This window comes from Coregonus lavaretus (assembly GCF_964263955.1).
Source record: "Coregonus lavaretus genome assembly, chromosome: 2".
Classification (NCBI taxonomy): domain Eukaryota; kingdom Metazoa; phylum Chordata; class Actinopteri; order Salmoniformes; family Salmonidae; genus Coregonus; species Coregonus lavaretus.
Genome location: NC_139989.1, coordinates 74,816,159 through 74,840,389, shown reverse-complemented (window position 1 = coordinate 74,840,389; position 24,231 = coordinate 74,816,159). Strand labels below are relative to the sequence as shown.

Genomic DNA, 24,231 nt, shown 5'->3' with positions numbered 1-24,231 from the left:
TAGCCATCTAGTCATCAACCACTTCACTAGGACAGCACATCTACTGATTCAACTAGTCATCTAGTCATCAACCACTTCACTAGGACAGCACATCTACTGATTCAACTAGTCATCTAGTCATCAACCACTTCACTAGGACAGCACATCTACTGATTCAACTAGTCATCTAGTCATCAACCACTTCACTAGGACAGCACATCTACTGATTCAACTAGTCATCTAGTCATCAACCACTTCACTAGGACAGCACATCTACTGATTCAACTAGTCATCTAGTCATCAACCACTTCACTAGTACAATCAGGTTGTAGAGGTTTATCCGTCTAAAACCTTCATTGGTATTCTTCATTGTTTGTGATAATATTTAACCAGGCTCTGTCGTGGCCGGCTGCGACCGGGAGACCCATGGGGCGGTGCACAATTGGCCCAGGGTAGGGGAGGGAATGGCCGGCAGGGATGTAGCTGAGTTGGTAGAGCATGGTGTTTGCAACGCCAGGGTTGTGGGTTCGATTCCCATTGGGGGCCAGTATATATTTTTTTAAATAATAATGTATGCACTCACTAACTCTAAGTTGCTCTGGATAAGAGCGTCTGCTAAATGATTAAAGTGAAGGATTAATCTACCTATAACTGAAGGCAGCCAGTGTATAAAAACTGCATCAGACAGATACAACCTGAAACAAATGAGAGTTCAACTGTGTTTTACTATAGACCATTAGGCCAGCCGTGTAAAATGTCCCTCCAATCCCAAGAGTCAAGAGCATGGGGACTCTTAATTTGAAGGGACATTTTACACTATGGTTCTACTGATGCTGCCAAGAGAACAGAGATGAACCAGTCGAGTAGCTCATGCAAAGCTACGCTAACAAGCATGTTGGGAGAATGAAACCACGTGGGATAAACGTTCAGGACAGGTAGTGAGTGAAAATGTAAAGTGACCCGTTCAGCCACTGTCTGGATTATTCCATGGAACTTCTTATACGTTTTATTTTTTCTTTGCAATGTTTTTTTTTACAATGTTTTTTTTGGAACAGATTCCAGTTGGAATGTTCCTCACTAAATATAAACCCCCAACAACAACAACAACCCCCCTCAAACAAACACAGAGACAGTCAGCCAATGAAATTACAGGATCAATCATACTAATTAGAAAGGCAGAAGCATGCATGATAAGAAATGGAGGCTCATTGTCACACCTGTGACATATGCTTTAAGATACAAACGTCAAATACATGTCGACAATCCTTCCTCCAAAAGGACCCTTCTATGGGATTACATGTCATGAAAATCCCCCAAAAAGCCATGTTCTTCTTTATTTTCCTAGCTTCGTGAGGAATCACCCAAAGAGCAAATTCACAATGGAAACCTTAGTCCTACCTGAAACCTCTCGTTGAGTCTTTGAAAGGAAGTTCAAATCCAAGGACACAGAAAGAATCCAATGGAACACGGTGATGTCATAGAGAATGATAGAGGCCTCTAGTGGCCAAAACCCGTATTATCATGGGCAGGGCCTTTGGGGGCTTCCACCATTTAAATTAATGTAGACAACTGGGTGGGACTTCCATCTTTATTGGCTGGCCACGCCTCCAACCACACCCGTACCTGCAGCCTTACAGACGTACTGCCTAATAGCCAACTATCATCACAATACATTGTGTTAACACAGGCTTGGCCGACTATCATCACAATACATTGTGTTAACACAGGCTTGGCCGACTATCATCACAATACATTGTGTTAACACAGGCTTGGCCGACTATCATCACAATACATCGTGTTAACACAGGCTTGGCCAACTATCATCACAATACATTGTGTTAACACAGGCTTGGCCAACTATCATCAAAATACATTGTGTTAACACAGGCTTGGCTAAGTACATATATCAACACATACATTTTCTAGTTTTATCATTTAATCATTTTCAGGGGCAATTTCATTTTGGCTTTATGCTTTCAAGTTAACACGTTCCATTCACCATTACACTCGGTTCATTCTGCTCCAGTCACTGCCTATGGACACCACCCGGCTCCTCACTGCAAGCCTGCAGACATCAAGCATCTGGGCCACGTGTTGACGTGTGTTTATGTGTTTAAATGTTTATATGTTTATATTTATACTGGACAGAGAAGGAACCCTGGGGGCTTTTATAGAATGCTAATGTCTTACACACACACACACACACACACACACACACACACACACAAACACACACACACACACACACACACAGACACACACACACACACACACACACACACACACACACACAGACAGACACACACACACACACACACACACACACACACACACACACACACAGACAGACACACACACACACACACACACACACACACACACACACACACACACACACACACACACACACACACACACACACACACACACACACACACACACACAGACAGACACACACACACACACACACACACACACACACACACACACACACACACACACACACACACACAGACAGACACACACACACACACACACACACACACACACACACACACACACACACACACATACACACACACAACGCTGGAACCTCTGCCATGAGCTGTTAAAGCCATCGTCAGCCATCCTCCTCCTCCTCCTCCTCCTCCTCCTCCTCCTCCTCCTCTTCCTCCTCTTCCTAATATTCTTCCTCCTCCTCCTCCTCCTCCCTTCCTCCTCTTCCTAATATTCTTCATCGTCCTCCTCCTCCTCCTCCTCCTCCTCCTCCTCCTCCTCCTCTGCCTCCTCTTCCTAATGTTCTTCCTCCTCCTCCTCCTCCCCCTCTTCCTCCTCTTCCTAATGTTCCTCCTCCTCCTCCTCCTCCTCCTCCTCCTCTTCTTCCTCTTCTTCCTAATATTCTTCCTCCTTCTCCTCCTCCCCCTCCTCCTCCCCCTCTTCTTCTTCCTCCTCCTCCTCCTCCCCCTCTCTCTCCTCCTCCTCCTCCTCCTCCTCCTCCTCCTCCCCCTCCGCCTCCCCCTTTTCTTCTTCTTCCTCCTCCTCCTCCTCCTCCTCCTCCTCCTCCTCCTCCTCCTCCTCCTCCTTCTCCTCCTTCTCCTCCTCCCCCTCTTCCTCCTCCTCCTCCTCCTCCTCCTCCTCCTCCTCCTCCTCCTCCTCATCCTCCTCCTCCTCTTCCTAATATTCCTCCTCCTCCTCCCCCTCCTCCTCCCCCTCCTCTTCCTCTCTTCCCTGCTAGGGCAGTATGATGTTATGAAACGTTTAGATCTAAATATATACGACGTAGACCATCTGACCTCTTTAGTTGAGCAGCCAGGTCACACCAGATCCACTGCAGTATTAAATGTTTGTCCAGGTCCCCAGGATGCCTTCAATACTGTCCACTAGGGGCAAACGTGAACACCTATTTTCTATCTAGTAGGTTCGCAGCTTGCTACGGTGTTAAGCCGCGAGCTATGGCTTCGAGGATCGCGAGTTCAATCTCAGTGCTAGTTTAAACCTATCCCAAAACCTTAACCCTTACCTTAACCAGTCAGAATTAATGCCTAAAGCATTTTTATCTGAGACATTCCCTTTGCCTTCCTGAGCCTTCCTACCCAGGTGTCTCAATGAGCTCTCACAGTCTCACTGCAGATTTAGACATTTTTGCACTTTTCTCTAAACTTCAAATTTCGAAGTTGCTCCAAAAGTCAAATTTAGAAGTTAGTCCAAACGTCAAATGTAAAAGTTAAGGGTCAAGGTTAAGGGATAAGGTTTGGGGTTGGGTAAAAAAATATTTAAAAAAATAATGAGTGTCTGCAACTGGGATTGAACACGCAACCTTTTGATCCAGAGTCATGGGATTACATAACTTTAGCAAAACCCAAGTCTACTTGGCGGTAATAACGCTCACTGTTGCCCCTAGTGGTCGGTTTTTAAGGCATTTCCTGACTTCCTCATGACATGGACAGACGTCCAGTTTAGAAATCAATCTTGAGCAATCTGGCTGGTCTAAAACAGAAATTAGACCCAGGTCAGTCTAGTTTCCCTTAAATCCCAAACTTTACGCGGCAATCAGCAATTGAAACAATAACAAAGCTACTCCACACCCGTTTCAGTAAAAAGCTGAGGGATGGAGCTGGATAAATGTATCCTCTCTCAATGTATAGACAGAGCTATGGATGCAAGGACTGACCATCCACGATATCAACATTATAACTCTAACCTATACAGACCAAGGACTGACCATCCATGATATCTACATTATAACTCTAACCTATAGAGACCAAGGACTGACCATCCATGATATCAACATTATAACTTTAACCTATAGAGACCAAGGACTGACCATCCACGATATCAACATTATAACTCTAACCTATACAGACCAAGGACTGACCATCCATGATATCAACATTATAACTCTAACCTATACAGACCAAGGACTGACCATCCACGATATCAACATTATAACTCTAACCTATACAGACCAAGGACTGACCATCCATGATATCAACATTATAACTCTAACCTATACAGACCAAGGACTGACCATCCATGATATCAACATTATAACTCTAACCTATACAGACCAAGGACTGACCATCCACGATATCAACATTATAACTCTAACCTATACAGACCAAGGACTGACCATCCACGATATCAACATTATAACTCTAACCTATACAGACCAAGGACTGACCATCCCCGATATCAACATTATAACTCTAACCTATACAGACCAAGGACTGACCATCCACGATATCAACATTATAACTCTAACCTATACAGACCAAGGACTGACCATCCACGATATCAACATTATAGTTTTAACCACGTTTTGATGCTCTACAGTGTTGATGTTTATGTTGTTTACAAACATTTGCATAAAATAAGTAATTATTTTGGGTTCTGACGGGGTACCACTGTCACGGTACTGATGTGGATGCGGTGGTGAAGTCAGGCGCAGGACACAGAGGATAAGTCAAAACGACTTTACTGAAATACTTGGAACAAATACAAAATAAATGGCCTCGAAAACACCGGAGGCGAATTAATACGCGAAATGCGTAAAAACACCCACAAACAAAAGTACCGAACCTCGACACCAAACGACAGGCGGACAATAACACACAACTACCAAACATAACACAGGGAAACTTATAGGTGACATAATCATGACAGAATACGAAACAGGTGCACTTAACTAGACATGACAAAACAAACATCGAAAACATCAAACGGTGGCAGCTAGTACTCCGGGGACGACGAACGCCGAAGCCTGCCCGAACAAGGAGGAGGAGCAGCCTCGGCGGTATTCGTGACAACCACAGTGGAACTAAGCTCATGCAGCAGAAGTCAGAAGTTACATTTTTCAAGAAGCAATGGGTAGATATTAATTTAATGGATAAAAAAATTTATTTAGCAACTGCTGATTGGTGCAGCACAACACCACCCCCCCCATGGTGCAGCACAACACCACCCCCATGGTGCGGCACAACACCACCCCCATGGTGCGGCACAACACCACCCCCATGGTGAAGCACAACACCACCCCCATGGTGCAGCACAACACCACCCCCATGGTGAGGCACAACACCACCCCCATGGTGCAGCACAACACCACCCCCATGGTGCAGCACAACACCACCCCCATGGTGCTGCACAACACCACCCCCATGGTACAGCACAACACCACCCCCATGGTGCAGCACAACACCACCCCCATGGTGCAGCACAACACCACCCCCATGGTACAGCACAACACCACCCCCATGGTGCAGCAAAACACCACCCCCATGGTGCAGCACAACACCACCCCCATGGTGAGGCACAACACCACCCCTATGGTGAGGCACAACACCACCCCCATGGTGCAGCACAACACCACCCCCATGGTGCAGCACAACACCACCCCCATGGTGCAGCACAACACCACCCCCATGGTGCAGCACAACACCACCCCCATGGTGAGGCACAACACCACCCCCCATGGTGCAGCACAACACCACCCCCATGGTGCGGCACAACACCACCCCCATGGTACAGCACAACACCACCCCCATGGTGCAGCACAACACCACCCCCATGGTGCAGCACAACACCACCCCCATGGTGCAGCACAACACCACCCCCATGGTGAGGCACAACACCACCCCCCATGGTGCAGCACAACACCACCCCCATGGTGCGGCACAACACCACCCCCAAGCCTCTGATGAAGGTGATTCATGCTGAAACTGAAAGCCTGTTGTTAGTTTCTCTCGTCAATAAATCAGATTCACTCACAAATAACTTCTGCTTTCCTTTATTCTCCAGGATTGTCTGATTGGTGGATTTTCAAGTCCCTCAGTCGAGCACCTGATCCCCCCCTTTTTCGTTGAAGCTTTGGCTGAAGAGCATTTGGGTGGACCTTTTATCCCCCATCTGCATAATAATGGTTACAGCAGCTGAGAGGCTGTGGAATAGTCAAGCAGTCGCTGGCACATATATAGACCCTTACAGAAGGCCTTCTCTCCTGAACACTCTCCTGTGTGTGTGTCTCTGTGTGTGTGTGTGTGTCTCTGTGTGTGTGTGTGTGTGTGTTTGTCTCTGTGTGTGTGTGTGTGTGTGTGAGTGTGTCTCTGTGTGTGTGTGTGAGTGTGTCTCTGTGTGTGTGTCCCAGACATGCTGTGTGTGACAAGCCTGTGATGATACACCTGTTACCAAGTCCCTGCTGACCTCTGGAGTTAGATAGGCAGCGAGAGAATGTGTGTGTGTGTGTGTGTGTGTGCGTGAGTGCGTGTCGGTGCGTGCATGTGTGCGTACTTGCGTGTGTGTGTGCATGAGTGAGCACATGTGTGCTAAAGAGAATCAGTTCGGGCAGCTCAGAATGTGTGTGTGTGTTTGTGTGTGTGTGTGTCTGTGTCTGTGTGTGTGTTTGTGTGTGTGTGTGTGTATGTTTGTGTGTTTTTGTCGGAAATTATAAGCAGAAAATATCTAAATGAGGCTTAAAAACTTTTAAATGGCCAGTTCCCCAAAAGTTTTCAACATTATAAAGACAATTTCTCACCTCAAAGTATGGTAAAGATTGGCAATGTTTGAGAGAGAGAGAGGGGGGGGGGGGGGGGGATTGGTAGGAGAGAGAGGGGGGGGGGGGGTGAGAGAGAGAGGGGGGGAGAGAGAGATGGGGAGGAGAGAGGGAGATGGGGAGGAGAGAGAGAGAGAGCGAGAGAGAGAGAGAGAGAGTGAGAGAGAGAGAGAGAGAGCGAGAGATAGAGAGAGAGAGAGGGGGGGATGGGGAGGAGAAAGAGGGGGGGTGAGAGAGAGAGGGGGGGGGAGATGGGGAGGAGAGAGAGAGGGGGAGAGAGAGATGGGGAGGAGAGAGAGATATGGGGAGGAGAGAGAGAGAGAGAGAGAGAGAGAGAGAGAGAGAGAGAGAGAGAGAGAGAGAGATAGGGGGGTGAGAGAGAGAGAGAGCGAGAGAGAGAGAGAGAGGGGGGAGATGGGGAGGACAGATGGGGGGGTGAGAGAGAGAGAGGGGGGGAGAGAGAGATGGGGAGGAGAGAGAGAGAGAGAGAGAGAGAGATAGGGGGGTGAGAGAGAGAGAGGGGGGAGAGAGACAGATGGGGAGGAGAGAGAGAGAGAAAGAGAGCTAGAGCGAGAGCGAGAGCGAGAGCGAGAGCGAGAGCGAGAGCGAGAGCGAGAGCGAGAGCGAGAGAGAGAGTAGGTGGTCCAGTCCAGTTCAAGTGTTCAGTTCTGATGGCTTGTAGATAGGAACTGTCTCTGAGCCTGTTGGTATCAGACCTTATGCTCCGAAACCGTCTGCCCGACGTTAAGGGAGAGAACAGCCTGTGGCTGGGGTGTGTGGGGTCCTTGATGGTGCTGCATGCCTTCCTCAGGCACCGTTTATAGTAGAAGTCCTGGATGGGTGGGAGCACGGTCCCAGTGATGTACTGGGCCAGCCACTCAAGGGCACTTCATGACGACAGGGGTGAGTGCAACGGGGCGATAGTCATTTGGGTGTGTCACCTTGGCGCTGGGACGATGGTGGTCTCCATGACTACAGCCATGATGACTGGGACGATGGTGGTCTCCTTGACTACAGCCATGACGACAGGGACGATGGTGGTCTCCATGACTACAGCCATGACGACAGGGGTGAGTGCAACGGGGCGATAGTCATTTGGGTGTGTCACCTTGGCGCTGGGACGATGGTGGTCTCCATGACTACATCCATGATGACTGGGACGATGGTGGTCTCCTTGACTACAGCCATGACGACAGGGACGATGGTGGTCTCCATGACTACAGCCATGACGACAGGGGTGAGTGCAACGGGGCGATAGTCATTTGGGTGTGTCACCTTGGCGCTGGGACGATGGTGGTCTCCATGACTACAGCCATAATGACTGGGACGATGGTGGTCTCCTTGACTACAGCCATGACGACAGGGACGATGGTGGTCTCCATGACTACAGCCATGATGACAGGGGTGAGTGCAACGGGGCGATAGTCATTTGGGTGTGTCACCTTGGCGCTGGGACGATGGTGGTCTCCTTGACTACAGCCATGACGACTGGGACGATGGTGGTCTCCATGACTACAGCCATGATGACTGGGACGATGGTAGTCTCCTTGACTACAGCCATGATGACTGGGACGATGGTGGTCTCCTTGACTACAGCCATGATGACTGGGACGATGGTGGTCTCCATGACTACAGCCATGATGACAGGGGTGAGTGCACAACAAGTTCTCACAGTCTCACTTCAGAATTAGATGTCCATCCCATGTTTCTCAACGTGTTTAAGGTTAAGTTCAGGCATTAACTAAGAATTCTTAAGGTTAGGCATTAACTCCGGACGGTTAAGGTAACGGTTAAGGTTTGGGGTAGGGTTTAAAAACAGAAATATCGAAAACAACTTTCTATCGCTGGATTCAAACATGCAAAACTTTGGAACCAGAGGCAGATGCTTGTAACGAGAGGCAGGTGCTTACTCCATTCCACCATCCTCCTCCACAACACCCTAGCAAAACCCAAACCTACTTGAAGGTAACAGCGCTCACTGTTGCCCCCTAGTGGCAGGTTTTCAGGTCATCTTGAATACTGTCTTGTATCATGGGGGAGTGCGACTGGGCGATAGTCATTTGTGCATGTCACCTTGGTTTTCTTGGACACTGGGTCAACGGTGGTCTCCTTGAAGCAAGTGGGGACTACAGCCCGGGACAGGGACAGGTTGAAGATGTCCGAGAAGACACCCGCCAGCTGGTCAGCGCACATTCTGAGGATGCGGCCAGGGACGCCCTCTGGGTCCACGGTTTGGTGAGTATTCACAGTTTTCCTCAACGTTACCTCGCAGCACCTCTTTCTAAAGATCTAATTTAACTGTACTGTAGACAATAATATTAATATGTATATATGAATAGTGTATAAATAGTGTTTTGTCGTTTCTTGATGTCTTTCCAATTTAACTCTTATATTTAATGTAATATCTTATGTTGTTCTAGTCTATAAATGTTCCGTCGTTTATTTTTACGTTGTATGTGGATCCCAGGAAGAGTTGTTTCTGCATTGTGCAATAGTTAATTGGGATCCTAATAAACATTCAACTTTAAACATCAGCCTTGAAGAGCGAAAGCACCTGGTCGTCCGGAGCAGCGAGGGCCTTCCTGAATGGCTCGGTATCGTCTGCCTCGAATCGAAAATAGAATGTGTTAAGCTCGTCTGGGAGGGAGGCTTCGGTGGGCACCACACAGCTGGATTTGTCTTTGTAGTCCTTGATAGCCTGTAGTCCTTGACAGACTGTAGTCCTTGATAGCCTGAAGTCCTTGATAGCCTGTAGTCCTTGAAAGACTGTAGTCCTTGACAGCCTACAGTCCTTGACAGCCTGTAGTCATTGATAGCATGTAGTCCTTGATAGCCTGTAGTCCTTGACAGCCTGTAGTCCATGATAGCCTGTAGTCCTTGATAGCCTGTAGTCCTTGACAGCCTGTAGTCCATGATAGCCTGTAGTCATTGACAGTCTGTAGTCCTTGACAGCCTGTAGTCCTTGATAGCATGTAGTCCTTGATAGCCTGTAGTCCTTGATAACCTGTAGTCCTTGACAGCCTGTAGTCCATGATAGCCTGTAGTCCTTGATAGCCTGTAGTCCTTGACAGCCTGTAGTCCATGATAGCCTGTAGTCATTGACAGTCTGTAGTCCTTGACAGCCTGTAGTCCTTGATAGCATGTAGTCCTTGATAGCCTGTATTCCATGATAGCCTGTAGTCCTTGATAGCCTGTAGTCCTTGACAGCCTGTAGTCTTTGACAGCCTGTAGTCCTTGATAGCATGTAGTCCTTGATAGCCTGTAGTCCTTGACAGCTTATAATCCTTGATAGCATGTAGTCCTTGACGGCCTGTAGTCCATGATAGCCTGTAGTACTTGAAAGCCTGTAGTCCTTGACAGCCTGTAGTCCTTGATAGCATGTAGTCATTGATAGCCTGTAGTCCTTGACTGCCTGTAGTCCTTGACATCCTGTAGTCCTTGATAGCCTGTAGTCCTTGATAGCCTGTAGTCCTTGACAGACTGTGGTCCATGATAGCCTGTAGTCCTTGATAGCCTGTAGTCCTTGACAACCTGTAGTCCTTGATAGCCTGTAGTCCTGGATAGCCTGTAGTCCTTGACATATATACTGTAGCTATAGCCAACCACTGAACGTTACCCTGATATATATATACAGTGCCCTCCACAATTATTGGCACCCCTGTTTAAGATGTGGTCGAGGACTTCCAAAAATTATCCTTTTTTTTTAAACATAGAACCCAAATGCAAAAAAAAAAAAAATCCAACCTTTTATTTAAGTACATTACTTTGGTGTAAAAAAAATCACACATTTAGAAAAAAATAACTTGAAATCATGTGTCCCACAATTATTGGCACCCCTGATGTTAATACTTTGTACAACCCCCTTTTGCCAACAAGACAGCACTTAATCTCCTCCTATAACATTTCACAAGATTGGAGAACACAGAGAGAGGGATCTTTGACCATTCTTCTTTGCACAATCTTTCTAGATCATCCAGTGTCCTGGGTCCTCTCTTATGCACTCTCCTCTTTAGCTCACCCCACAGGTTTTCGATTGGGTTGAGGTCTGGGGACTGAGATGGCCATGGGAGGACCTTGAGTTTGTGACTGCTGAACCATTTTTGTGTAGATTTTGCCACATGTTTTGGATCATTATCCTGCTGAAAGACCCAATGACGACCCATCTTCAGCTTTCTGGCAGAGGCCATCAGGTTTTTATTTTAAATGTCCTGGTAGATCAAAGCGTTCATAATGCCATGCACCCTAACAAGGTTCCCAGGGCCTTTGGAAGAGAAACAGGCCCACAGCATCACAGATCCTCCACCATACTTCACGGTGGGCATGAGGTGCTTTTCGGCATACTCATCTTTTGTTTTACGCCAGACCCACTTAGAGTGTTTGTTGCCAAAAAGCTCAATCTTAGTCTCATCTGACCAAAGCACACGATCCCAGTTGAAGTCCCAGTGCCGCTTAGCAAACTCCAGACGTTTACGTTTGTGAGTGTTAGTGAGAAAAGGCTTTTTCCTTGCATGCCTCACAAACAACTTGTTGGCATGTAGAGAGCGTCTGATGGTTGTTTTGGAGACTTTGTGACCCCAAGATGCCACTCTTTGATGCAATTCTGTGACAGTGAGCTTAGGACTTTTTTTTACTTCTCTTACCATCCTCCTCACTGTGCGTTGTGGCAAGATAAACTTGGGACCTCTTCCAGCCTTGTTTGTCACTGTTCCAGTTGTTTTAAACTTCTTAATGATTCCTCTGACTGTAGATACGGGCAAGTTAAGGCGAGTGGCTATTTTCTTGTAGCCATTGCCTGACTTATGAAGGTCGACACGAATCTGCCTTACTTGAATGGTGTGTTCTCTTGTCTTTGCCATGTTGACAAATGGGTAAGAGAATTAGGCCTCTGTGTCAAGTCATATTTATACCCCAGGGAAACAGGAAGTCATGAATTACTAATTAAAAGTTCCTAGATACCCTGACCAACTTTAGCAACTACAGAAAAATATATTTTTTTAAAAAATAAATTAAAATTTTCAGCGGAATTGTTAGGGGTGCCAATAATTGTGGGACACATGATTTCAAGTTTTTTTTTTCTAAATGTGTGATTTTTTTTTTTACCACCAAAGTAATGTACTTAAATAAAAGGTTGGATTTTTCTCTTTTTTTGCATTTGGGTTCTATGTTGTTTAAAAAAAAAAGGAGAATTTTTTGAAGTCCTCGACCACATCTTAAACAGGGGTGCCAATAATAGTGGAGGGCACTGTATATATACTGTAGCTAAAGCCAACCACTGAACGTTATCCTGCTCCCAAATAGATATAAACTCTAGCTATAGCCAAACACTGAACGTTATCCTGCTCCCAAATATATATATATACTGTAGCTATAGCCAACCACTGAACGTTATCCTGCTCCCTAACATATATATACTGTAGCTATAGCCAACCACTGAACGTTATCCTGCTCCCAAATATATATACTGTAGCTATAGCCAACCACTGAACGTTATCCTGCTCCCAAATATATATACTGTAGCTATAGCCAACCACTGAACGTTATCCTGCTCCCAAATATATATACTGTAGCTATAGCCAACCACTGAACGTTATCCTGCTCCCAAATATATATACTGTAGCTATAGCAAACCACTGAACGTTATCCTGCTCCCAAATATATATACTGTAGCTATAGCCAACCACTGAACGTTATCCTGCTCCCTAACATATATATACTGTAGCTATAGCCAACCACTGAACGTTATCCTGCTCCCAAATATATATACTGTAGCTATAGCCAACCATCGCAGTTGATACTGTCAGTAGTGACTTTGCCACATGATAGGTAAACAAACAAACAGTAAAGTAGCCTACAAGCGGAGTATGAAAAATGTATGCACTCACTAAAAACAAGCGGATTCAGCAACACGGACACCGATGGAAATTCTTGCGATTTGACAGTTCCCAAAGGACATGAACTGGTTGAATCAACATTGTTTCTACTTTATAGGACAAGGCTTAATCAGTTTTATGGGAAACCAGCCAATAGTGTACAGCCATAATATAAATGTTTAATGTCTGTGTCACGAGATGAGGTGTATGTGTTGTGAAAGTCAGGCGCAGGACACCGAGGCTCAGTCCAACAGAGTTTACTCAAAAAATCCACAAGGAAACGGTAAACAAACTACCTCAACAATAAGAGGCGAGCATTTACGCACCATGCGTAAAACACTAAAAATAACAAACAAGAAGCAAAACACGCAGCACAACGACAGGCGAACAACAACACACAATCCTACTAAGCAAAAAGACGGAACTTATAGGACAGGTGATCAATACACAATTGGACACAGGTGTGACAGACAGACAAAAGCAATCACACACAGAAACATAGATCGGTGGCAGCTAGTACTCCGGGGACGGCGACCGCCGACGCCTGCTCGTACCAGGAGGGGAAGCAGCCTCGGCAGAATCCGTGACAGTACCCCCCCCTTGACGCGCGGCTCCAGCCGTGCGCCGACCCCGGCCTCGGGGACGGCCAGGAGGACGCGGACCCGGGCACGTGGGATGCCCATGGTGAAACTCAGTCAGGAGGGATGGATCGAGTATGTCCCTCCTGGGCACCCAGCACCGTTCCTCCGGACCGTACCCCTCCCACTCCACGAGATACTGGAGACCACTCATCCGGCGCCTTGAGTCCAAGATGGTCCGGACCCTGTACGCCGGGGCCCCCTCGATGTCCAAAGGGGGCGGAGGGGTCTCTCCTATCTCATCCTCTTGGAGTGGGCCAGCTACCACCGGCCTGAGAAGAGACACATGGAACGAGGGGTTAATATTTTTATACTCTATAGGCAGTTGTAACCTGTAACACACCTCGTTCAATCTTCTCAGGACTTTGAAGGGCCCCACAAACCGCCGACCCAGCTTCCGGCAGGGCAGGCGGAGGGGCAGGTTTCGAGTCGAGAGCCAGACTCGATCTCCCGGTGCGTACACCGGTGCCTCACTGCGGTGACGGTCGGCGCTCGCCTTTTGGTGACGGATGGCACGCTGCAGATGGACATGGGCCGCGTCCCACGTCTCCTCCGAGCGCCGAATCCACTCGTCCACCGCAGGGGCCTCGGTCTGGCTCTCGTGTCACGTGCCAGGACCGGCTGATACCCTAAAATACACTGGAAAGGTGTTAATCCGGTGGAGGAGTGGCGGAGAGAGTTCTGGGCCATCTCTGCCCAGGGGATATACCTCGACCACTCCTCCGGCCGGTCCCGGCAGTAGGACCTCAAAAACCTACCCACATCCTGGTTCACACGTTCAACCTGCCCATTGCTCTCTGGGTGGTACCCCGAGGTAAGGCTCACCGAGACCCCCAACCGTTCCATAAACGCCCCCCAAACTCTGGAGGTGAACTGGGGACCTCGGTCAGACACTATATCCTCGGGGACCCCATAGTGCCGGAACACATGGGTGAACAGGGCCTCAGCGGTTTGTAGGGCAGAAGGGAGACCCGGCATAGGAAGGAGACGACAGGCCTTAGAAAACCGATCCACAACGACCAAAATGGTGGTATTCCCCTGGGAGGGGGGTAGATCGGTAACGAAATCTACCGAGAGGTGGGACCATGGTCGTTGTGGAACGGGCAGGGGATGTAGCTTACCCCTGGGCAAATGTCTAGGCGCCTTACACTGGGCACACACCGAGCAGGAGGAGACATAAACCCTCACATCCCTAGCTAACGTTGGCCACCAGTATTTCATGCTAAGACAGTGCACGGTCCGGCCAATACCTGGATGTCCAGAGGAGGGTGATGTATGAGCCCAATAAATAAGTCGATCACGAACCTCGAGCGGAACGTACGTCCGCCCCACAGGACACTCGGGGGGAGTAGGGTCGGTACGCAGTGCCCGCTCGACTTCCGCATCGACCTCCCAAACCACCGGAGCCACCAAACAAGACTCCGGCAATATGGAAGTAGGCTCGTTAGACCTCTCCTCTGTGTCATACCGCCGGGACAGGGCGTCTGCCTTAGCATTCTGGGACCCTGGGATGTATGTGATCTTGAAAACAAATCGGGTTAGGAACATGTTCCACCTAGCCTGACGAGGGTTCAATCTCCTAGCTGCCCGGATGTATTCCAGGTTACGGTGATCTGTCAGAATGAGGAAAGGGTGTTGAGCCCCCTCAAGCCAATGCCTCCACACCTTTAGAGCTTGAACAACGGCTAACAGCTCCCTGTCCCCAACGTCATAGTTGCGCCCCGCCGAGCTGAGCTTCTTAGAGTAGAAGGCACAGGGGCGGAGTTTAGGTGGCGCGCCGGACCGTTGTGACAGGACTGCCCCAATACCGGTCTCAGACGCGTCCACCTCTACTTGGAAGGGTAAAGAGGGATCCGGGTGCGCCAGCACGGGAGCCGAGGTAAACAGGTTCTTAAGTTTAACAAATGCCCTGTCCGCCTCAGCCGACCACTGCAAACGAACCGGACCCCCCTTTAGTAGAGATGTAATGGGAGCTGCAACCTGTCCAAAACCCCGAATAAACCTCCGGTAGTAATTAGCAAACCCCAAGAACCGCTGCACCTCTTTTACAGTAGTTGGAGTTTGCCAATTACGCACGGCCGATACCCGGTCTACCTCTATCTCCACACCAGACGCGGACAACCGATAACCCAAAAAGGAGACGGACTCCTGGAAGAACAGGCATTTCTCTGCCTTGACATACAAGTCATGCTCCAACAGTCTTCTCAACACTTGGCGCACCTGGGCTACATGCTCGGCTCGTGTAGCAGAGTACACTAGGATGTCGTCGATGTAAACTACTACACCCTGCCTATGCATGTCCCGGAAAATCTCGTCAACAAAGGATTGGAAGACTGAAGGAGCATTCATTAACCCGTATGGCATGACGAGATACTCGTAATGACCCGAGGTTGTGCTAAATGCTGTCTTCCATTCATCCCCCTCCCTAATGCGCACCAGATTATACGCGCTCCTGAGATCTAACTTTGTGAAGAAGCGCGCGCCGCGTAATGACTCCGTCATCGTCGCAATCAGTGGAAGTGGGTAGCTGTATTTAACTGTAATCTGATTGAGACTACGGTAGTCAATACACGGACGCAATCCCCCATCCTTCTTCTTCACAAAGAAGAAACTCGAGGAGACCGGGGAAGTAGAAGGCCGTATGTATCCCTGTGCCAAGGACTCGGCTATGTACGTCTCCATAGCCGCTGTCTCCTCTTGAGACAGGGGATACACATGACTCCGTGGCAGAGCCGCTCCTGTTTGGAGATTTATCGCACAGTCCCCCTGTCTATGAGGAGGTAGCCGCGCTGCCCTCGATTTACTAAACGCAAGTGCTAAATCCTCATACTCAGGGGGAATGCGCAGTGCGGGCACTTGGTTCGGACTCTCTACCGAGGTCGCCCCTAAGGAAACACCTAGACATCTCCCTACACACTGGGCAGACCACTCCATAAGAGCCCTCTGTTGCCACGCTATGGTAGGATCATGGGTGCTTAACCAGGGAAGTCCCAACACCACGGGGTACGCAGGAGAGTCAATCAGATAAAACTGAATGATCTCCTCGTGACCCCCCTGCGTTGTCATCGTCAGTGGTGCTGTGACCTCCCTGATCAGACCCGACCCCAACGGCCGGCTGTCTAAGGTGTGGACAGGAAACGGAGGTTCTACCGGCCGAAGGGGAATCCCTAACCTACCACAAAATGCCCGATCAATAAAGTTCCCAGCTGCGCCTGAATCTACTAGCGCCTTATGCTGGGAATGAGGTGCCACCTGTGGAAATCTCACAGGAATATTCATGTGACCAACAGAAAGCTCTGGGTAAGTGGGGCGCCTGCTCACCTGAAATGACTCCCCAGTGCGCAGCCTGTTGTCACCTCTCCCAAGAGACCCTCCCCAGCACCTGGCCGCGGTGTGCCCTCCACGACCGCAGGTGGTGCAGGGGATGGCTCCCCTCGGGTTCCCTCTCCTCCTCTCTCTAGCGCCAGCACCCCCGATCTCCATAGGAATAGGCTCGGAGGTGCTGGAGGGCGAAATGGACGACCCCCACTCGGGACGTCCGCGGGTGGCCAGCAGGGTGTCTAGACGGATGGAAATGTCCACCAACTGGTCAAATGACAAGTTGGTGTCCCTGCAGGCCAGCTCACGACGAACGTCCTCTCGTAGGCTACACCTGTAGTGGTCGCTGAGGGCCCTCTCATTCCACCCCGCATCCGCTGCTAGTGTCCGGAACTCCAGTGCGAACTCCTGGGCGCTCCTCTTCTCCTGTCGGAGGTGGAACAGACGCTCTCCCGCCGCTTTACCCTCCGGTGGATGATCAAAGACAGTCCTGAAGCGGCTGGAGAACTCCGCGTAGGTGATGGTTGCGGCGTCTATTCCCCTCCATTCGGCGTTGGCCCATTCCAACGCCTTGCCGGATAGACAGGAGATGAGGGCGGAGACGCTCTCGTATCCCGAGGGCGGCGGGTGTACAGTGGCCAGGTACAGTTCCACCTGTAGCAGAAATCCCTGACACCCGGCTGCAGAACCGTCATATGCCCCCGGGAGCGAGAGCCGAATACCACTGGGTTCCGGTGCTGAGAGAGGAGGACTGGCCGTTGGTGCTGGGATGGTGTGAGAAGGCGTGGGCACCTCCCGATTCATCAAACGGCGCAGTCTGTTGGACACCTCGTCCATGGCGACCCCGAGTTGCCGGATCATGGCGTCCTGGTAATTAAACCGGTCTTCCAGGGAATCGGGTATCGCCGCTGTTCCTGCTGACTCCATGGAGATGGTGTGTTGTTCTGTCACGAGGTGAGGTGTATGTGTTGTGAAAGTCAGGCGCAGGACACCGAGGCTCAGTCCAACAGAGTTTACTCAAAAAATCCACAAGGAAACGGTAAACAAACTACCTCAACAATAAGAGGCGAGCATTTACGCACCATGCGTAAAACACTAAAAATAACAAACAAGAAGCAAAACACGCAGCACAACGACAGGCGAACAACAACACACAATCCTACTAAGCAAAAAGACGGAACTTATAGGACAGGTGATCAATACACAATTGGACACAGGTGTGACAGACAGACAAAAGCAACAGAAACATAGATCGGTGGCAGCTAGTACTCCGGGGACGGCGACCGCCGACGCCTGCTCGTACCAGGAGGGGAAGCAGCCTCGGCAGAATCCGTGACAATCTGTTTCCACTAGATTGCGTTACTGACTGACCAGACTGTCTGACCTGCACTGCCTCCTCCTGACTGATATCTAACCAGCCCAGAGGCTTGAAGAGACATTAGACTGTCTGACTGATATCTAACCAGCCCAGAGGCTTGAAGAGACATTAGACTGTCTGACTGATATCTAACCAGCCCAGAGGCTTGAAGAGACATTAGACTGTCTGACTGATATCTAACCAGCCCAGAGGCTTGAAGAGACATTAGACTGTCTGACTGATATCTAACCAGCCCAGAGGCTTGAAGAGACATTAGACTGTCTGACTGATATCTAACCAGCCCAGAGGCTTGAAGAGACATTAGACTGTCTGACTGATATCTAACCAGCCCAGAGGCTTGAAGAGACATTAGACTGTTTGAGCTACACTGCCTCCTACTGTGAGAGCCACGTCAGGCGACACTACACCGTCCCAACAATGCAAACACACATCCTGGTCGAGGTCACTGGAGACGGGGGGACACAAAGGCCACCATGGCAACGCTGGAAAGACAAAGATAACTCGAGATAATTTTCTGTTATTTAACGTTCCTGAATGCCATTGACAATACCCCAATTTGATAAATACTCCTATTTGATAAACCATTTCTTTGTATTTCAGTTAGAGAAACTAAACTGTGAACTGCGTGTGTCATGCTTAGGAAAGTGACACTGAGGAGGAGGAGGAGGAGGAACGGGCGAGCTTCTGTAAAAAGATGAAGATGCAAGTTATTAAAGTGGAAGAAGATTCTGCTGAGGAGAATTCTGACAAACTATTGAGGAGGATATATGAGCTAGAGCAATAGAACAGAAACATCGATATAGACTTGAAGCAAGAGAACTCTGAAGTAAAGAAAACTTCTAAGGACTTGAAGCAGAAGAACTCTGAGCTAGAGAACACTTCTGAAGACTTAAAGCAGAAGAACTCTGAGCTAGAGAACACTTCTGAAGACTTAAAGCAGAAGAACTCTGAGCTAGAGAACACTTCTGAAGACTTAAAGCAGAAGAACTCTGAGCTAGAGAAAACTTCTGAAGACTTAAAACAGAAGAACTCTGAACTAGAGAAAACTTCTGAAGACTTGAAGCAGAAGAACTCTGAGCTAGAGAAAACTTATGAAGACTTGAAGCAGAAGAACTCTGAACTAGAGAAAGACTTGGAGCAGAAGAATCAACAGGAAAAGTCATGTTCTATAAATTAAGCTCAGACTACACTAAAAGAAGGCGCTACCTAGAACCATAATGGTTCTTCAATTATCTTCGTAGGAGAACCCTCTGAAAAAAAATGTTTTTGTTACAAGTGGAACCCATTCACCACTAAAAGGTTCTAAGTAGAACCTTTTTCACCACCCAAGGGTTCTACCTGAAACAAAAAAGGGTTTTCCTATGGGGACAAACGAAGAACCCCTTTGCGTGTAGTATCAAAATAACTATAAATGGGAATTCTCTTCTTGGAGATAAGTGTCAGAATCTGGGCACTAAACTCGCTGTTTTTGTGTTTTAATCACTGTTTATATCAATTTCTACTCAGAACAGACTAATAATACCCACCCAGTCCTGTAGATGAATACCTCTCTGAGTGGTTTTACAGTGTCCCAGTCCTGTAGATGAATACCTCTCTGAGTGGTTCTACAGTGTCCCAGTCCTGTAGATGAATACCTCTCTGAGTGGTTTTACAGTGTCCCAGTCCTGTAGATGAATACCTCTCTGAGTGGTTTTACAGTGTCCCAGTCCTGTAGATGAATACCTCTCTGAGTGGTTTTACAGTGTCCCAGTCCTGTAGATGAATACCTCTCTGAGTGGTTTTACAGTGTCCCAGTCCTATAGATGAATACCTCTCTGAGTGGTTCTACAATGTTTCTCCACTGTGTTTAATCTACATGATATATCAGCTCTTACTGGTCAGAATTGAAGGAATGATGGATGGCGCTAAACACAGGGAAATTCTTGAGGGAAACCTGTTTCAGTCTTCCAGAGATTTGAGACTGGGACGGAGGTTCACCTTCCAGCAGGTCAATGACCCTAAGCATACTGCTAAAGCAACACTTGAGTGGTTTAAGGGGAAATATTTAAATATCTTGGAATGGCCTAGTCAATGCCCAGACCTCAATCCAATTGAGAATCTGTGGTATGACTTAAAGATTGCTGTACACCAGCAGAACCCATCCAACTTGAAGGAGCTGGAGCAGTTTTGCCTTGAAGAATGGGCAAAAATCCCAGTGGCTAGATGTGCCAAGCTTATAGAGACATACCCCAAGAGACTTGCAGCTATAATTGCTGCAAAAGGTGGCTCTACAAAGTATTGACTTTGGGGGGGTGAATAGTTATGCACGCTCAAATTTTCTGTTTTTTTGTCTTATTTCTTGTTTGTTTCACAATAAAAAATATTTTTCATCTTCAAAGTGGTAGGCATGTTGTGTAAATCAAATGATACAAACCCCCAAAAAATCTATTTTATTTCCAGGTTGTAAGGCAACAAAATAGGAAAAATACCAAGGGGAGTGAATACTTTCGCAAACCACTTATATATATATACATTTATAATTAAAATTAATATGTTTTGTTTAACTGATTGAACAAACATTTTTTTTTTTACTTTTATTTGTGGTGTGGTTTTCATATCAGCCCTTTTGTGCTTCCAGCCTCACCTGAACACCGTTTTTACCTGTTTATTTATCTGCAGTGTTTTGTCTTTCACTTCTTTTCTTTGGTGTGAATAAATAAAACCTAAAACCTAATTGAGAAATGTTTTCACTTGCAATGCCTTGTTATGTTTAAACCGTGATTTAAACTGAGACTCAGGGATATGACCTGTAAGGCTGTGTGTCTGCCTGTATTCATATATGTACCTGATTTCCATTCAGACTGCTTTGTCCAGCCAAGTGGCACTTTGTGGGATACATTGAATGTAATGGAGTTGAAGTTGTGTTCCCAGCTGTCCACAGGATGGCGCCAGAGCAGCATAACTGGACTGGTGAGACATGAGAAATATACCAGGGAAATACACTATATATACAAAAGTATGTGGACAACCCTTCAAATTAGTGGATTCGGCTATTTCAGCCAAACCCGTTGCTGACAGGTGTATGAAATCGAGCACACAGCCATGCAATCTCCATAGACAAACATTGGCAGTAGAATGGCCTTACTGAAGTGCTCATTGACTTTCAACATGGCACCATCATAAAATGCCACCTTTCCAACAAGTCACATTTCTGCCCTGCTAGAGCTGCCCCGGTCAACTGTAAGTGCTATTATTGTGAAGTGGAAACGTCTAGGAGCAACAACGGCTCAGCCGTGAAGTTGTAGGCCACACAAGCTCACAGAACGGGACCGCTTAGTGTCTATGGAGATTGCATGGCTGTGTGCTCGATTTTACACACCTGTCAGCAACCGGTGTGGCTGAAATATCCAAATCCACTAATTTGAAAGGGTGTCCACATACTGTTGTATATATAGTGTATAGTTACATAGTTCTTTCGGAAAGTATTCAGACCCCTTGACTTTTTCCACCTTTTGTTACATTAAAGCCTTATTCTAAAATTGATTAAACTGTTTTTTTCCCTCATCAATCTACACATAACATCCCATAATGACAAAGTTATGGGTTTTTAGAACTCCTGTGTTGTCTTGGTTGTGTGCTTAGGCTCATTGTCCTGTTGGAAGGTGAACCTTCACCCCAGTCTGAGGTCCAGAGCGCTCTGGAGCAGGTTTTCATCAAGGATCTCTCTGTACTTTGCTCTGTTCATCTTTCCCCCGATCCTGACTAGTCTCCCAGTCCCTGCCACTAAAAAACATCCCCACAGCATGCTGCCACCACCATGTTTCACCGTAGTGATGGTGCCAGGTTTCCTCCAGACGTGACGCTTGGCATTCAGGCCAAAGAGATCAATCTTGGTTTCATCAGACCAGAGAATCTTGTTTCTCATGGTCTGAGAGTCTTTAGGTGCCTTTTGGCAAACTCCGAGCGGGCTGTCATGTATCTTTTACTGAGGAGTGGCTTCCGTCTGGCCACTCTACCATAAAGGCCAGATTGGTGGAGTGCTGCAGAGATGTCCTTCTGGAAGGTTCTCCCATATCCACAGAGGAATTCTGGAGCTCTGTCAGAGTGACCATCGGGTTCTTCGTCACCTCCCTGACCAAGGCCCTTCTCCCCCGATTGCTCAGTTTGGCCAGGCGGCCAGCTCTAGGAAGAATCTTGGTGGTTCCAAATGGAGGAGGCCACTGTGTTCTTGGGGACCTTCAATGCTGCAGACATTTTTTGGTACCCTTCCCCTCGGCACAATCCTGTCTCGGAGCTCTACGGACAATTCCTTCGACCTCATGGCTTGGTTTTTGCTCTGACATGCACTGTCAACTGTGGGACCTTATATAGACAGGTGTGTGCCATTCCAAATCATGTCCAATCAATTGAATTTACCACAGGTGGAATCCAATCAAGTTGTAGAAACATCTCAGGGATGATCAACGGAAACAGGATGCACATGAGCTCAATTTCGAATCTCATAGCAAAGGGTCTGAAAACTTCTGTAAATAAGGTATTTCTATATATTTGCAAACATGTCTAAAAACCTGTTTTCAATTTGTCATTATGGGGTATTGTGTGTAAATTGATGGGGGAAAATAACTAATTTAATCTATTTTAGAATAAGGCTGTAACTTAACAAAATGTGGAAATAGTCAAGGGGTCTGAATACTTTTTGAATGCACTGTAGATATGGTGTGGACTGTATACTCAATACAATCTAAATCTGATACCTCACTGTCTGTCTTGGACTGATACTGCTTTTTAAACTGCTCTGGTCAGTTTACTCAAATATTTGGACTATACATTTTTCTCTCTACAAGCAATAGTTTGATAATTTGTCATTTCTAATAATGAAACATCCATTTCTGAATAGATAGAGCAGGTTTCAGGACACTGATTTAACTGAAATTTTGAAAAATATACTGCCAATATCTTCCCCACCAAAGAATAGCAGTGTGGTTTTAATATGATTTGACTCTTTGCAGGCTGTCAGGCTGTCTAGTCACAGAGGTAGGCTGTGCTTCTCTGGTCTCAGCTCTGAAGTCAAACCCCTCACACCTGAGAGAGCTGGACCTGAGCTACAATCACCCAGGAGACTCAGGAGTCAGACTGCTCTCTGCTGGACTGGAGGATCCACACTGCAGACTGGAGAAACTCAAGTATGTAGAGGGTTTATGTCAATGTTCATATCAGACATGTTGGAGTTATCAGGCTAGTTAAGACAAACATTCTGACCACCACTTGGACAAAGTTATGCGATGTCCGTCTCCAGTCCTTTTCTGCCGTCCATGACGATGTTAACTCCAGTGGTGGAAAAAGTACCCAATTGTCATACTTGAGTAAAAGTAAAGATACCTTAATAGAAAATGACTCAACTAAAAGTGAAAGTCACCCAGTAAAATACTACTTGAGTAAAAGTCTAAAAGTATTTGGTTTTAAATATACTTAAGTATCAAAAGTAAATGTAATTGCTATAATATACTAAAGTATCAAAAGTAAAAGTACAAGTATAAATCATTTCAAATTCCTTACATAAAGCAAACCAGACGATTTTCAGCCAGAGGCAAACTCCACCAATCAGACAATTTACTAACGAAGCATTTGTGTTTAGTGAGTCCCCCAGATCAGAGGCAGTAGGGAGGTTCTCTTGATAAGTGCGTGAATTGGACCATTTTCTGTCCTGCTAAGCATTCAAAATGTAACAAGTACTTTTGGGTGTCAGGGAAAATGTATGGAGTTAAAAGTACATTATTTTCTTTAGGAATGTAGTGAAGTGAAAGTAAAAGTAGTCAAAAATATGAATAGTAAAGTCAAGTACATATACCCCCAAAAAACTACTTAAGTAGTACTTTAAAGTATTTTTACTTAAGTACTTTACACCACTGGTTAACTCTCTCTCTTAGCTAGCTGGACTATGCACTTGCCTCTGCTAGCAATACACTGTGCTAACATTAGCCTAGACTGGACCACAGAAAATAACAGTTTTAAACAGTTGTA

General features: G+C 47.1%; 1 protein-coding gene across 1 annotated transcript in view; it reads left to right on the top strand.

Moving 5' to 3' along the window:
* LOC311141240 (NLR family CARD domain-containing protein 3-like) overlaps positions 1-23,616 on the top strand; it is a 230,725-nt gene extending 207,109 nt beyond the window's left edge. Inside the window, exon 7 of the mRNA XM_084176503.1 lies at positions 23,220-23,616. Within this exon, the coding sequence (XP_084032629.1) occupies positions 23,220-23,454 (235 nt within the window). The 3' untranslated portion in view covers positions 23,455-23,616. The remainder of the gene's footprint in view (positions 1-23,219) is intronic.
* The last annotated feature ends 615 nt before the right edge of the window (positions 23,617-24,231 follow it).